Source organism: Alnus glutinosa, chromosome 3 (assembly GCF_958979055.1).
Source record: "Alnus glutinosa chromosome 3, dhAlnGlut1.1, whole genome shotgun sequence".
Classification (NCBI taxonomy): Eukaryota; Viridiplantae; Streptophyta; class Magnoliopsida; order Fagales; family Betulaceae; genus Alnus; species Alnus glutinosa.
Window position 1 is genome coordinate 34,171,371 of NC_084888.1, and position 17,076 is coordinate 34,188,446.

The 17,076-nt window shown below is 35.6% G+C and overlaps 1 protein-coding gene and 1 long non-coding RNA gene across 2 annotated transcripts in view; one reads left to right on the plus strand and one right to left on the minus strand.

Annotated features, from left to right (window-relative positions):
- The window catches only part of LOC133862263 (uncharacterized), a 76,065-nt gene that overhangs the window by 11,123 nt on the left and 47,866 nt on the right, over positions 1 to 17,076 (minus strand). The window lies entirely within an intron of this gene.
- LOC133862470 (uncharacterized) lies at positions 3,031 to 4,132 on the plus strand. Its single transcript, XM_062298303.1, has 2 exons — positions 3,031 to 3,722; positions 3,907 to 4,132. The coding sequence occupies exons 1-2, from the start codon at positions 3,072 to 3,074 to the stop codon at positions 4,051 to 4,053; spliced, it is 798 nt and encodes a 265-aa protein (XP_062154287.1). The 5' UTR covers positions 3,031 to 3,071; the 3' UTR covers positions 4,054 to 4,132.

A 17,076-nucleotide genomic window follows, 5' to 3' on the forward strand; every position in this document is an offset into this window, starting at 1 on the left:
AATTTCTCATACCTCTCTCTTTCCTCTAATGTTTATGTGAAAGTATATTTAAATAATATAAATTAAAAAGAATAAAGAAAATAATAAAAAAAGGTTGCTGTTTTTATACGTTTTAAGAAGTGCTTTAATTTTGGGTTATTTGTACGGTCATGGGCATGGTCATGGACGACAAAAGTAAAGCCTAGTCTCAAAAGAAAAGCAATGGATATTAGGGTTGGGCGAATATTGGGAAAAGAATATGAATTGCTCAAAAGTAAAGCAATTGCATGTACTAGGTCGAAGAGATTCACAATTTATTCCTTTTCTTTTTCTTTTTGTCAATATCTAACAATTTTACTAGTTCTTGCTTTTCCTTAAAAAGCCACTTCCGTATAAAGTGTCAAAAAGCATTAAGTTCTTCTGTAACGTCTACATTTTTTCTTATCACGTAATTACTGACCTTTATCAATTATCATCTTCTTTGAAACTCATAAATTTGGTTGAAATCCAAATAGTATACCCGAGAGTAACTCTGCCATGTAATGGGCTGCCAGGCCCAAGATAGGGCTAAGAAGGCCCACCTAACAAGTCGTGCTTCCAACAGCCAACAAGGCCCATCTTGTAGGCGATACTGTAATGCCCTTAAAATTAAATAATTAAATTTATTTAACTTTGAGTGTTATTCGTAGCATGTGAATGTAAGTTTACGACTTAGTAAGTAAATTGTTATGAAACTAGTGTATGAAACAAGCTTCAAGTTTCGGTTGATAGCCCTCTCACAACCTCACTTCAATCATTTCCCATATTCGTGTCTGAACATTAATTAGGTGACACCACGTGTGATGTAGGTGAACTCGAGTCAGACAATATTGAGTTGTCAGATTGCACATTGATGGCGCCGAATTACCTGGAGCAGGCGAATCAATGCAAAATTGGCAAGAAATCGTGATCTAGCTTAATATTCGAGTGCGCTGCAGTATTTTGGCTATAACTTTGGCTATTAGTATCCGATTCGCGCATAGGACCCCAATTCAGAAAACTCTCTTCGGTACGCCTAGTTTCGAGCCCAAAATTCGCTATTTTCATTTCCAAAACCCTAATTTTAGAGATTTTTTTTTTTCTTTTATGGTAACTTTTTGTGTCATTTAGGAGGTGATTCTGAGCCCGATTTGGGCCAGATTTTCGGCGGTCGACTTGTTTATTCCTATATTTTGTTTTAATAAGGCTATTAGGGTTTTGTTATATTTTGCAATTTTTAACTATAATAGCTTGGCTTGTGGGTGTTTTTCAACAGACAATTTTGATTATTGATATTTCTCTCAGAGTTCCTCTCTGTGTTTGGGATTATTATTCTGTTTTCTTCCTTGGAAACTGCCCATTGAATAGCCTGCATAATAATCAATATTCTGTTCGGTGTCAACGCGTCGGTACATGAACCATGCATTACCTCCCTGCAACAGTAGCATGTGACATTTAATTCGACACTGTGGCCTTGTCAGAACCATATCAAGACAGAAGATAAAACATGTCATGAGATGTGATTCGTCAAGGTTAGTGATCAAACACTATGCCCAATTAGAGCACTGCTCAATAGCAGAGTGACACCTGGAGGAGCCCGGCCATGACGTGAAGAAAAAGAGCTATAAAAAGTATGAAACTATTTCATTCATTCTATCACCGCATTACAATTTTTTATGCTTCACCATGCACTCTTCTTCTCTAAGAGATTATTGACTTAATTAAGCATATGAGTATTTTTCCATTGCCGGACGTACAAATTAATGAGATCACCCGTGTCTGTTTCTTCTTATTATAGGTTTCGTCGGCTTTGAGATCCTTCAATAATGAATACAGTACTTAATTTGTTGCAAAACTATATCCAAGTAATTCCTAAAGAAAATTCATATTGAGTCATTCGTTTATTATGCCTGCTTCAAGGTTATAATACGCTTGAATATATAGGATGAAAATGAAATTACATGGTACGGTGATCAAATTTTATGTAATTGGAAATAGAATTATGGACGACTCGTGTGACATTTGCAAATCAATGCCGATTACGTCATGGGAACTACACAATTTATAGAATCACTGATATTAGGGTTGTTTAAAAAAAAAAAAAAAAAAAAATTACCTTCGTACTTTTTGACCTTTTCTTTTTCTTTTTCTTTTTGTCATTATCTAACGAGTACCCCCAAAAGGCATAAGTTATTTATATGTATCTTCTATATCTTATCTTAGCACATAAGTTATCATATGTACGTCATAGTTGAACTTTCTCATCTTCTTTTCTATATATACATGGTAGGTAGGAATCAAATCACATGATGATCATATTTCATGTCCTTGGGAATAGAATTATGCACATAGGCACATATAGCTTTACGCTAATGAGACTTTCATTGCCTTAAAATTAAAGATGGGAATAGGAAACAAGAGAAATGTTATTCAATATTCTTCTAATAATTTCAGCTTATGTGATATACTTAATTTATTCATCAATTTTTTAATTAAGATTGATTTAAGGGTAAAAGGAACACGTCAACTGAGAATTGTTTTTTTTTAATCAAATTGGCTTTTCAATTGCTTCAAGTAGTTATTACTACTCATAAATCTCTCTTTAATTTGTGGCAAAATTGGAAAGGGATTTTCCATATCAACAATCCCTTGCAGCATGGATCAATACTAGATACTCATCTCTTATATAGTTATATTATCCGAGTCACTTTCATAATACAGGGCTGATATGAAATAGTGCGATTATCAGTCTTTAGATCAGTTTTTATTAAAAAATGACAAAATTTAATGGTTAATAGAAATTTTCACACCAGTTCAGTGGTATGAAAGTGGGATGAGAGATTGTATTATTTAGAATTACTCTGCAGCAAAATGATTATATGAATGTTCCAAGCCCGAAGGACGTTCATGAATCGTGACTGTGACTGCAAATGCAAAGTGTAGAAAAGGAAGGTACTTCCAACTTCCAAGAGTGAATTCCATATAGCACAAATTAAGAGTATAAAAAGGGTAACAGACAGGCCAAGAGACGACACTAACTAAACGAAAATCCTCTTACCATTGACATACCTAAAATGGCAGCAACAAAACAGGTAAGCCTGAAGCTTTTGATAGAGAAAAAGAGCCAGCGGGTGCTCTTTGCTGAAGCAGACAAGGAATTTGTTGATTTCCTCTTTAGCATTTTCATTCTGCCGGTCGGAACTATCACTAGGCTCTTACAAAAGAAAAACATGGCAGGCTGCTTGCGTAGCCTGTACAAGAGCATAGAGAATTTGAGTGATATTTACCTTCAGCCAGACCAAGATAAAAACTTTCTGCTCGACCCAAAAGTAGCCATTTCTGGTGCTAAAGTCCCTCTCCTCTTGCCAAGCGTTGAGCAGTCATATACAGCCACTAATTTTTATAGGTGTGTGCATGTCAGTTCTGGCAGTAGCAAGTACAGCAACTGTAGTGAGTACGTGGCTAATGACCAGAGAGCAATTTGTCCTCATTGCAAGAGTTCAATGACATCCGAGCAAAAATACGTAGAGTACCCACCAAGGGATATCAAGGCATCCTCCTCTAGTGAGGGAGGTTACGTGAAAGGGGTGATTACTTACATGGTTATGGATGATCTTGACGTGAAGCCCATGTCCACCATCTCTTCTATCTCTTTACTTACCAAGTTTGGTGTCAGGGACCTTGGGGCTGTTGAGGAGATGGTGGTGGATTTAGGCATTGATGAGGTATATCAGTCATCCCTTTCTTTCTGTGCATTACAACTATATATCAAATGCGTTTTTTGCTGACAGTTTTCTTCTTTCTTTTTTTTGTTGAACATTGAACCGCGTAAACCGTTTTCTTGAGGGTAGTTCTCGCTTTACAAATACATATCTAACATTGTTCCTTGTGTGTTCTGTACGTTGTTAGGTTCTGAGTTTGCTCGAGGCTTCTTTAAAATCTAAGACTGTTCTGACCGATGTCTTCCTTTCAAACCATACTGACAATGAGATAGAAGTAATTCAGGATGTGTGCCTAAATACAGAGCCAAATGAAAGCACCGTTGCTTCTTGTTAGTCTCTTCTAATTTCGAGGTGCAGGAACACTGTGGAATAATTTGTCCCAAAAAAGTATTATGTGAGTTTGGTATTTTGGTGTTTTTGTTGCAACCATGTTTCTCATGTTCTGTTTCATGACCCTCTTGTACGTTAATTTCATGTTACTCAAATCTGGTATGCGTGCTAATATGATTTTTATTTGTTGCATGTTAATAATTAAACTTCTGCAAATTCTAACATAATAATATTGCTAATTGTTACCGTGGGAGAGGGTTGTGATTTTGATTTGAAGTTAATTTGTTACTTGTGTGGTGTTCCTTTTTTCTTTTTAATTTAGGTTAGGTTTTCATAAAAATAAAAAACGAAAATTAATTGATTTTTTGAAAAACTCATTCCATTCCTTAAGTGAGAGAGTAATTATTCTTTTTAGTTTTTTAGAAAAATAAGTATTTATCTTCATATGAGAATATCTATTCTTAAGAATAATGTGCGATGAAATAAAAGCTAGAATAGTTAGTACATAAAAATAACATTCCATTTGAGGGTCTATTCTGCACATATATATATATATATCAAACAAGCCCTAAATCTTAAGATCCTAAACATTCTAAGCCATTAATCCTTAATCCTAATGTTTACAAGAGCTAAACCTAAATGGACTAGATAATGGGCTATTGTACATCTTTCTGTTGGTAACATAACATAATGGTCTAAGCATTCACAACAGTTTTTATTTCTAGAGAATGCATGTCGGTTTGGTAAAGTTTTAATAAAGACAAAATTTGAGAATTAATTTGGTAGGTGCCACGTTTGAAAAAAGTGAGTCAACAAACAAATTTTTGTTTGTAGGTTAAAATTTTTGTTTGATATTCTCAAAACAAAAACATTAACAAACAACTCAAAATATATACACAACACTCAAAATCATTTTTATCTTTATGTCACACCAAAACATTTGTTTAAAACAAAAAAAAAAAAAACTCAAAACACATTAACAAACATATCTCAAAAATTGAAGAGTATTCCTTGAAATTAAAAAGAAAAATAATAAAAATAAAAACAATTGCAATTTACACTTCAACGATGGTGATTGTCTAGCGGCAACCACTGCGATGTTTACTCGAGACGGTTTTAACAGCCATTGCGAGGCTGCCGGACGGATCGAGTAGCCATTGTGAGGCTGTTAGACATTCTTAATGGCCACATGCAACGGGGCCTCCATGAGTACCTAGCAGCCACCGAGAGGCCGCCAAAAGTTCATTACGACCATCATGGATCGTCGAACATTCTTAAAGGTCATTGCAAGGCTGCCAAAAGTTTATAACTGTCATTTTGGGGCTCCAAAAAATTCATGTGGCCACTGTGCGACTATTGAAAGTTTATGGCGGATACAATGGGGCTATTAAATGTTCAAGGGCGGCCATTGAGAGGATGCCGTATGTTTCTAGCGGCCACCACGAAGTCACCTAACATTTATTCGGCCACTGCAAGCCCACAGAAGTTAATGGTGGCCACTGTAAGACTGTCAAAAGTTCATAGTGGTTGCCACGAGGTGGTCAAGTGTTCATGTTAAAAAAAATTTTAGAAGTAATTTTATTTTATTTTTTTACTAGTATTTTCTGCAAAGTGTTTTGCTTTTCAAAAAGAGGTTTGTGATTTGTCTTGAAATGTGTGTTAGTAGTAGAGCCACATCTGAAATCTGCTTGGATAATTAATATTTGAGAAGAGTTTTTAGCGTTTACAACGGAAAACACTTTTTAAAAAGATTTCCAAACATACTAATGTCTAACACTCTGTGGGCCTGAAAATAGGCTCAAAAGCAAAATAGCTACCCATGCCGAGAAGCCCAAACATGTTTGCTATAAACAAAGTCAAGCCCATTGCCTCCAACTGAGACACATATTTGGTCGTGATGTTACAACAATTCATCATCCAACAGATCATAGAAATCAAGCTCCTGTTGAAATACTAAATCGACCAAAAGTGCTGGTCTTCCTTCTTCCACAACTTTTAACTTCAACTTCTCAAACTCCATAACCAAATGTGACTGAGAAATTTCCAATGCGCCTAACTCTCCAATTGATTTCCGGCTCAACCCGTACGTCTACCACTATGTTTGCCTGGTAAAGGATCTCACAATCATTGTCCTTAATCAACTCATAACCATTTTTTGTCTCATATTCAGTTGTTTTTTTGAGTGAAGAAATACTAAAAGCTTTATTGTCCGAGTAGATACCGCATCTTTCTCCAATAAAATAGTGCCTCCAAATCGTTATGACAAACTCTATTGCTGTCATTAAGAATGCACTGCTGGAGTTTGAACAGATTTCAGGTTTGAAGGCAAACCCCTCTAAAAGTTTCCTGTTCTGTGCTGGAGTTTCTGATGGAATGAGGGCACTTTTGCTTGAAGATCTGCAGATGAAGGAAGGTCTTCTCCCTGTCAGATATCTTGGGATCCCTCTGATTTCCTCAAAGCTATCAGCTGGGGATTGTAAGGCTCTTGTTGATAGAATTACAGGCAGGATTAACTCTTGGACTTCCAAAAAACTTTCTTTTGCGGGTCGGTTGCAGTTGCTATCCTCTGTTCTTTTCAGTCTCCAAGTATACTGGTCGAGTATCTTTATCCTTCCTAAGAAGGTTCTCAAGGATATAAGCCAAGTTTTTAACCGATTTCTTTGGAATGGTGGGGTTGAGGATAATGCAAAGGCAAAAGTGGCTTGGAAGGATGTTTGTTTTCCTAAGAAGGAGGTTTGGGATTGAAAGACTTGGAGTCCTGGAACACCTCGGCAATTATGAGACATCTATGGGTGATGTTTGCTCGGTCTGGCTCTTTGTGCGTGGCTTGGGTGCAAGCCTATTTGTTGAAGGGGAAGAGTTTTTGGAATGTTTCTACCCCTCAAAATGGTTCATGGTGCTGGAGAAAGCTTCTCAAATTTCCACATTTGGCTAGAGGTTTGATCCGATTTGAGGTGGGTACTGGAGAAAATATCCATTTATGGATGGATAACTGGAATCCTTTTGGTGTCTTAGGGGAGAAGTTTGGCTTCAGAATTGTGTATGATTCTTGTAGCAATTTGGAGGCCAAATTAAGTTCTGTTTTGAAGGATGGTATATGGTGCTGGAGACCGGCTCGCTCTGAAGATCTTGTAGAAATTCAAACTAAACTTCCAGAAGTGCACTTGGGTATTGTTGATTCTCCTGTTTGGACCATCTCCCGTCCTGGTGTTTATGTTAGTGCAGATACATTGAACCACTTCCGAATTAAGAGAAGCTGTGTCAACTGATGGCCTTTGGTTTGACACTCTTACTCCATCCATAAGCAGGCTTTTATTATTTGGTTGGTGTTTAAGAATAGACTTACAACTGGAGATCGAATGCTTGCATGGGGGTATAAGGGCGACACTGCTTGTGTATTTTGTTGGAATGGTATAGAGAGTAGAAATCACCTATTTTTTTGTTGTGGGTTTTGTTCTCGCTTATGACGAACTTGTATGGAACGGTGTAATATACCAAATCCTCCAAATGATTGGGAGGATATTCTTGAGGAAGGGTGTCGAAGTTGGAAGACGAAGGCCATGAGAGGGGTTCTTTGTCGGTTGGTGCTGAGTGCCACCGTTTATGAAATTTGGAAGGCTCGTAATGCTATTCAGCATGGAGGATAGATCAAAACTGAAGAACAGATATTGAAATCTATCATCTGGGAAGTCCGGTATAGAGTTTCGGGGAAGAGAAATTTTAAGAAGAATCTGGAAAATATTAGTTTGTGTTTGAACTGGAACATTGATGTTAATGTTTTGGTTTAATCAGGTTGTTAGTTGGTAGATGAGTTTACAGAGGTTTCCTTTGTTTTGTTTATGGTTTAATTGGTTTGTCGGTGTTTGTACAGTACTATGTTTTTTGTTAATATCAATTTCTACTTATTCATCAAAAAAAAAAAAAATATCGTTACGACAAACCTGATCCTATTAGTTGTGCCGTTGTGGTGCCAACATGATAATTGCCTGTGCTAATTATATTGGCTTTTGAACTCGTAAACTTGTCAGTGCTGGTAAGAGATTCACCCGGCTGGCCAGTCGGATAAATCTAGGGCTGGCAAAACGGGTCACCCGACACGACCCGTTAAGACCCGCGACCCGTTTAGCCTAGACCCAGACACGACACGACACGATAATTTCACGGGTCACCCGACACGACCCGTGAGACCCGTTTAACATAATGGGTCGAACCGGGTCAACACGACCCGACACGACCCGTTTGACCCGTTTAGCTTAAAAGTTTTTTTTTTTTTTTTTAAATATATATATATATATTATTATTTTGGGGGGTTTTTTGTTGGTATTTAAATGAAATAATAATAATTTTAGTAATTCATCTTTAAATTCCTACTCCTAGTCTCCTAGTAGGCTAGCACCAAATCACTTAATATGTTTAATTGTCTAATCAAATAACAAAAAAAAAAAAACACTACATCATCGTTACAAATTTACAAATACAACAAACTGCATTATAATTGTCCATCAGATTGAGTCCAACGCAGGTTAGTTTGACATGCCCATCTTTGTCATTCAACTCCAATACCTAAAGGAAAAAAACAGAATAATTACATTGGAAGGTAAAAAAGTTTAAGATGTCAACTAACATCATTTACTTTCTACAATTCAATATCAATCTAACAGATTGTACCATTTTGCCTCACATGCTAAAATACAAACAATAACATAAGAACAAAAGAAAAAATAGGGGATCTCCTATCCAATGTCAAAACATCCTCTTTTTCGTTATCCACCTTCATTGAAGTTTGTTCTATATCAAAAGATAAAAGAAATTAATTTCATTAAAATAAGATGAAAAAATACAAGTAAATGAAGAAATTAAATATGCAAATAACTTATATTACCTTGCTTTCCATATAACCAATTTCTAGTGCAAACCAATGCCTCAACAATATCAGGCTTGAGTGAACTCCTATATTGATCAATCACACGTCCACCAATACTAAAAGTAGATTCTGAAGCAATAGTAGAAATAAGAATACTCAAAACATCACGAGCCATGGCAGCTACTTCAGGATAACGAAATTCATTTCCTTTTCAAAATAAAAGGATGTCAAATGTCGTGTTCTTCTCCAAATACTTGGGTTCATCCAAATAAAGTTTCAATTGAGTCTTTTGTACATCAGGATCGACTCCATCAAATGCTAGAAAATTCTACATAAAAATAGATAAAATAAACATAAAATTAGTAAGTGATTATGAATATATATATTAAGTTACTACTTACTAACAAGCTAAGAGTTTAAGAAACTTGTGATATTATTTAAAAATTTAAGAATCTATATATATATATATATATTTGTTTGTGTTTTCACTATTTTGATTCTTTTGAGTTTTGAATCTTTTGTTTTCAACTTTTCACTTTTCAAATCATTCCCCCCAATTTGACAATTTCCCATTAGGCCATTCTCCTCTTTTTTTTTTTTTTAACCCAAAAAAGAAATAAGAAAAAAAAAAAGAGAAAAAGTTAATCGTGTCTGGTGTGTCACCCGCGGGTGACCCGCGACCCGACCCGCCAAACCAAGATAAACGGGTCATAAACGGGTAGACCCGTTTATGACCCAAACCCGTTTAAGGTAGACCCAAACCCGCTAATTTCGTGTCGTGTTCGTGTCGGGTTGTCGGGTCGTGTCAAAATTGCCAGCCCTAGATAAATCCCTTTTAAAATCTGGTCATTAACCCTAAATAGTGTACAAGAGAGTAGGTAACGTTGGTGTGCATGCATGTTTATTAGAGGAAATAAATGGTCGTAAATATCCACATTATTCACAAGGAAAAATAAAAATTACAAGTTGCTAATATGTCATACTATTGAGATAGGCAAGAGTTACAATAACTCAAGAGACAAGAGTTTACATGTATTCTAAAGACGTACAAAAGCTACAAGAATTCAAGAGATAAAAATTACAAAATGATCAATTAATTTTATTTTAACAGTTAAATTATGCATGGAACACACAAGCTTGGCTGGTCATGAAACAGAACATGAAATTAAAGCATGATTGCAACTAATTAAAGTAACGCCAAATTAGCAATTAATCTCATAGTGATAGATCGATACTTTTTTGGATAAATAATCCCACAGGGTTCTTGCACCTAGAAATTACGTACAAGACCAATACAATGCAACCACTCGCTTCTTTCAATGATCTCCACTGGTTGGAAGGAAGACGTCAGTCAGAAGTCAGAACCGTCTTCGATTGTAGAGAAGCCTTGAGCAATTTGAGACCCTATATGCACAAAGGAGGAAACTAGTTATTACATTCAACGGTTAGAGTCGCATGACTGACATATATAATCTATTACTCTCCTCTTTTTTTTAACGGAAAAATACATTATATATACCTTCTCAAGATATTATCACTTTAGTACTTGTACCTCCGTAGTTTAAAAATTAACACTCAACCTCAAAATCTACCTAACGGTGATACTTAGAGCATTCTTAGTGAGCTCCTTATAGTTTAACCAAATTTTAACTAGAAAAATATGTTTTTACTATTTTAATTAGCCACTTTTCAAGAGCACCACTAATCAAACTCTCTAAATACTTTTTTACTTGAAAAGAAAAATATAATTTTTTATTGATTCTTCTTTTTTTAGTTGGTGAGGAATGAGAGAGAGAGAGAGAGAGAATATTATTATACTAAATAATATTGTGCTAATAATAAATATTATAATATACTAAACAGATAATATTTATTTACTGTAAATATTATACAATAATATCATACTTACCAATTTACTGGACAATTAAGTCAGTCTATTTATTTAATCAAATCACTAAGTAATATTATTATAGTCTAATTAATAATATTCTTTATTTACAAAATCATTGTTTATAAATAAATGAGACTAAATAATATTTATTTTCATAAATATTCATGTATTCCTTATTAATTATCGGAGATAAAGTATGACACATAATTTTTATCAATTTCTGAATGTGAATACTGTTTCATACAGTATCAAGCCATTCGAGTGTCAACTCAAGACTTGTCTATTTTACTCAGTTTTAAAATTCTAATTTAAGACATTTTATTTTATAACTAAAAATCTGGGGCGCTACAGCCGAGAAGTACATTCGGCTGGTGAAGGAGCAGTAGCAGAGGAGCTTGCAGAAGCTTGGGTGGGGTGGGGGTGGACCAAGTAGTGGTGATTATTCTCAAAATCAATAAAAAATAATATATGTCTAAAATAGAAAAATATATAGAGAGTTTGATGCAGGAAACTTTTTAAAAGTTATAGATAAAATAACAAAAGTAGATTGTTCAGCTTAAATTTGGAGAAAATTTAGAGAGCTCACTAGGGATGCTCTGAACTCGTGTTATATCACATGATAATTATTGAGACAAAAGTTACAAAAACTTAAGAAACAAGAGTTACAAGTACTCAAGAGCCAACAATTATAAGATGATAAATCAGATTATTGTTATTAATGTAGAAGTAGAAGAGATTTGAAACGTTTAGACTATTTCTCTAAAAATAGTGTTTTGTATATAATCAAATAAATCAAAATGAAAGATGTAACCAACAAAAAGACTTTGATGTGTAGATATAAGTCATAAACCGAACCACCTTAATTATGTATCTCTTTCTTATTCTCATCTCTTTGTTAGATTATGTGGATTTGAGCATTGTGGAAGTTTTTGTTCCTCTCGGGCTAGATCCGGTGGAGGTTATCTACCTCCGAGCTTTTAGGGCTTTAGAGTTGGTTTTTGTGGTTTTCTTGGTTTTCTCTGGCAAGAAGGCAACATGAGTCGTCCTCTGGGAGTTTCTGTGCCCAGCGATCTCTAGCCGTTTCTTAAATCCGTCCATATGCATCTTTGAAGCCAGATTTGTGATCATTTGTCGGTTCTTTCTTGACATGTGCCTCAACATGGTGTTCGCCGTCGTCTTCCGGTCCTATTGCTTCAAACCACGACCTCGTCGAAGTTTCGGTGCCACGCGCCAGGGAGTTTTCACCCATTCGCCAGCACGTGAGGGCCACGCCCTTTCTTCCAGGTCTTGGTGGCTAGATTTCGGTGGTCCATGGCGGTCGCTTGCTACAAAGAGGTCTTCGGGGCTGGCGTGTGTCCTACAGCGCCATCTCCGGCGATGGCAACTATCTTCTGACGGCAACTCTGTATTTTGGTTTTCTGTTGTGTTGTTTTCTATTTTTGGAGTTTAGTTTTCGAAAGTTTGTCGATGATTTTTCCGGTATTATTGGATTGTTTATGGCTTGTTAACTCGGATCAACCTTCTTTTCTTTGTTAGAGGCGCGCGTTATTGTCAAAGAGTGGCTCCAATGTCTGTCCCTGTAATATTTTTGAATTTGTTGGCAGCACCCAAGTCAGTTTTTTTGGCTTAGTGTGTAGGGTATCGTTGTACGCCTGTACCTCTATTCACTGTATTTGCCTTCGGGTCTTTCAGATTAATATATGGTAACTCTGGTTACCTTGTACAAACAAAAAAAAAAAAAAAACAAAAAAAATTCTGTGTTTTTACAATAATTACTATATATATATATATGCTTGCCTAAGTGCCAACATATCATACATTTTTTAGTATAATTATGAAATGTAGAAAAATATTTTATGCATGAAATATCTATGTGTGACGTAGACGGCTTTATCCCACAGATTTGATAAACATAGACCGTACAAGAAGGTCATGAAACAGAATATAGAAACAACTCAATACCAATCTCACAGATACATTTTTGGATCAATTATCCCACAGACTTCTTTCACCTTGAAATTAAAAGACCAATAACAGCAACACTGCCTTCATTCAATTAACATCTTCAATTACTAACTCCTCATTAACAGTTTGGTTCCAATCTTTCTGTAGAAAGACATCAGTCAGAACAGTCTTCGATTGCAGAGATGCCCCAAGCAATCTCACACCCTATCAACAGACCAGATAAAGGAACAATATAGTTATAATTTTATGTGTAATAATAAAGTACAAACATCTCATGACTAAAACAGTGCCCTCGTGACTTCAACGTACAGCATCATCGCATGAGTAAACCTTCATTCAAATATGGACACTCAAATATAACTTAATTATAAGGGTTAAACACCTTTTTGCCTTACATGCATGGTTTTATTTTTTTAATTTTTTTTGCCCTATGTGCTTTATTTTTTATCACAGTTGGTACCTGGATTATGGAAAAAGACAAAAATAGTACATCCATCCAAAAACTAACGAATGTCCACGCCAGCGACACGTAACACACTTAAAATTGCGACACATGTTCAAATGCCACGTAAGTCACCACATCAACACTGACGTGGCTGCCACATGTTTTTTATTTTATTTTATTTATTTTATTTAAAGGCCTTATTAAAAAAAAAAAAAATCGTTAGGGATTGCAGAGCCACCCCTTTGGACAAGAATGGGCTCCCCAGTCGCCCCCATTTTGGCAGTGGAGGTGGTTGAGACACTTCTAGCACCGGTCTAGAGTGGCCGAACCACCCTTGGGTTGGTTTGGCAGGGGTGGTTTGGGCACTACTAAGGGCCAAAGAAAAAGAAAACAAAATTTCAGGGGTTTAGCCGTTGGGGGTGCAAGGGCCAAACCCTTGAAATTTTGTTTTGTTTTGTTTTGTTTTATTTTACTGGGGGTGACCAGCCACCCACATCTTGCGCAGAGGAGCCACCCTTACTGATTTTTTTTAGAAAACCTTAAAAATAAAGGGAAAAATCATATTTAGTCCTTAAGTTTTTATCTTATTTGAATTTAGTCCTTAAGTTTTTAATTTCAAGAATATGACCATTAGGTTTTGCACAAATTTTAAATAAGCCCCTATGTCATATTTTATGTATGTCTCAATTGACCCATCAGCACTTAATATCAATGCCACATCATTAGATGCAAAGTCATCCATAAAGAAAAAAAAAAAAAGAAAAAAAAAAAAAAAAGACCCAACTCTAGAAACAAAAATCATATTCTTCACATCTTAATCTTCTAGATTTGGAACATTAGATGGAAAACCGTTAACTTTGATGTTGACATGGATATTGACGTTGTATTGAGTGCTAACATTAACGTTCCTAGAGTGTCAAATGAACACATGTGACAAATGAAAAATTGTTAACTTTGATAGTAAAGTAATAGAGAAATCAATTTGAAACTTGGGCAAAACTTAAAGACCTTATTTTTATAAATTGAAAACTTAAAGATTAAATCCAAATCACGTCAGCGCTAACGTGGACGACCATTAGTTTTTTTATGAAAATTTGAACGAAAGTACCATTTCTGTCTTTTCCCATAGCCTATGTACCAGCTGTAATAAAAAATGAAGCACAATGGGCCAAAAAAAATAAAAAATGAAACCACATATACTAATAGCCTATTTAACCCAAATTATAATTCAAAAGTTTAAATTTATATGAATGAGTAAATTTAATGATCATTTAATCAATATTTTAATATCTATCTCACATGTGGGCTTAAACTCTCTTTTAATAAGAGATACATAACACATGAATTATTTAATTGAAAATAAAAGGTGAATGAGTGAGATTGTGTTTAAACTCAAGACATCTACTTTAATTTGATACCATGAAATTAGACATAGAAAATTAAGAAGGTAATTAATAGAAAATTAAAAGCTTTACAGAAACTGTTTATTTACTTGATGAATGATAGGAATGAGTAAATAATTTAAACGTACATCTCTCTCACGTGTGGTTCAAACTATCTTTTAATAAGTAAGACCTAATACATGAATTATTTAATTTAAAATAAAGGGTGAATGATTGAGACATAATTTGAACTTAGGACTTCTAATTTGATACCATGAAATCAGACATAAAAAATAAAAAGGTAATTATAGAAAATTAAAAGCTTTACGAAACTGTGTATTTATAAATTAATAATCAATCGCATGATGGAGTTATTTACACAAGAGTAATGATTCATTACCACATTTTGATACAACTTTTCATCACCTTTCCTATGTGGTAAGGTGGTCTCCTACTACTTTTTGAGTTTTAAAAATAAAATCAGGTGGGGGACCACCTTGCCACATAGGAAATATGGTGAAAAGTTGTATCAAAAGGTGGCAATAAATCATTACTCTTTATACAAAGGGATTGGGAGACATAATCACATAATTGCATCGTGTGAGTTAATTGTGATTGTTCTACACATGGAAGTCGTCATTGTAAAAAGGAGGAATTATCCTTTCTCTGTAAGCTTGGTAGATGATGGACAAGTTTCCTCTTTTTTGTTTTTCCTTTTTTTCCTTGAAGTAACTCAGTTACAAATTAATGATCAATACCCCTATGCCCATGTTTTTAGGTGATATATGCTATTACATCCCCACAAACAGCTTCCAAAAAAGACCAGTATTTCATGTTTCCAGACTTGTAAAACTAGAACTTTAACAAAACGAGTTTATTGTACAATGTTAACCAAAAAGAAAAAAGAAGCGACAGCAATATGAAGCATTTGATATATATAGTTGTAATTAATGCACAGAAAGTAAAAGGGGGACTGCCATACCTCATCCATGCCCAAATCGACCACCTTCTCCTCAACAGCCCCTACGTCCCTGACATTAAATTTGCTAAGTAAAGTGATAGCAGAGATGATGGACATGGGCTTAACGTCAAGATCATCCATCACCATGTAAGTAATCACCCCTTTCACATAACCTCCCTCACTAGAGGAGGATGCCTTGATATCCCTTGGTGGGTACTCTACGTATTTTAGCTCGGAGGTCATTGAACTCTTGCAATGAGGACAAATTGCTCTCCGGTCATTAGCCACGTACTCCGAGGAACAGTCGTTGACGACGGCTTCCGGGCCGTCCCACAAAATCGTCCTTGTCCTCGTCCTTGTCGTATCACACCTATAAAATTTCATGGTTGTATATGACAGCTCAACGCTTGGCAAGAGGAGAGGGACTTTAGCACCGGAAATGGCTACTTTTGGGTTTAGCAGAAAGTTTTTGTCTTGGTTTGGCTGAAGGTAAATATCACGCAGATTCTCTATGCTCTTGTACAGGCTATGCAAGCAGCCTGCCATGTCTTGCTTTTGTAAGAGCCTAGTGACAGTTCCGACCGGCAGAGTGAAAATGCTAAAGAGAAAATCAACAAATTTCTTGTCTGCTTCAGCGAAGAGCACCCGTTGGCTCTTTTTCTCTATCAAAAGCTTCAGGCATACCTTTGTTGCTGCCATTTTAGGTCTGTCAATGTTTAAGAGGATTCAGTGCGCCAGTTAGTGTTGTGATCTTGGCCTGGCTGTTACCCTTTTTATCGTCTTTGGGCTATATATATATATATATATATAATTCAGTACCCTTGGAAGAGAATTTCAAGTTTTTTTTTACCAAATCAATATTTTTAACCTGAAAAACCTTTTAAGTACTAAAAATACTTTTTAGAGTCCTTAACATAATCTCATACAGACTTTAAGTAGTCTGCTACAGATTGTGTCTTGACTACTGCATGGATTGCGTCTTTTCAGGAATTTCTCACTAGTTTGAGAACTTGATGAAAAGGAAAAAAAAATGTAAAATTGAACCGCTGAATTCATAACCTCATTTATCATGGAGAATCTGTAACACTCCGGTCCCATATTGGAAGAGATGAATAGTTCACAGAGTGGGTAGTTTATAAAGATACTCATGGGTGCTAAGTCCCACATTGCCTAGTTACTAGGTGAAACTGGGCTTTATAAGTGATTATAGGGAAAACTTCAAATTGACTAGTCCTTTTGGGGTGATAGCGCAGATGTTGCTAGCGCTTTTCCTTGGGTCGTTACAAATGGTATCAAAGCCAGGTTATGTGGTACTGGAGCACTTCATGACATGGCCTTGACGGGGACGTCAGGGGTTTAAGGGGGGCAGTTTGTAACACCTTTGTCCCATATTGGGAAGAGATGAATAGTTCACAGAGTGAGTAGTTTATAAAGATACTCATGGGTACTAAGTCCCACATTGCCTAGTTACTAGGTGAAACTGGGTTTTATAAGTGATTCTAGGGAAAGCTTCAAATTG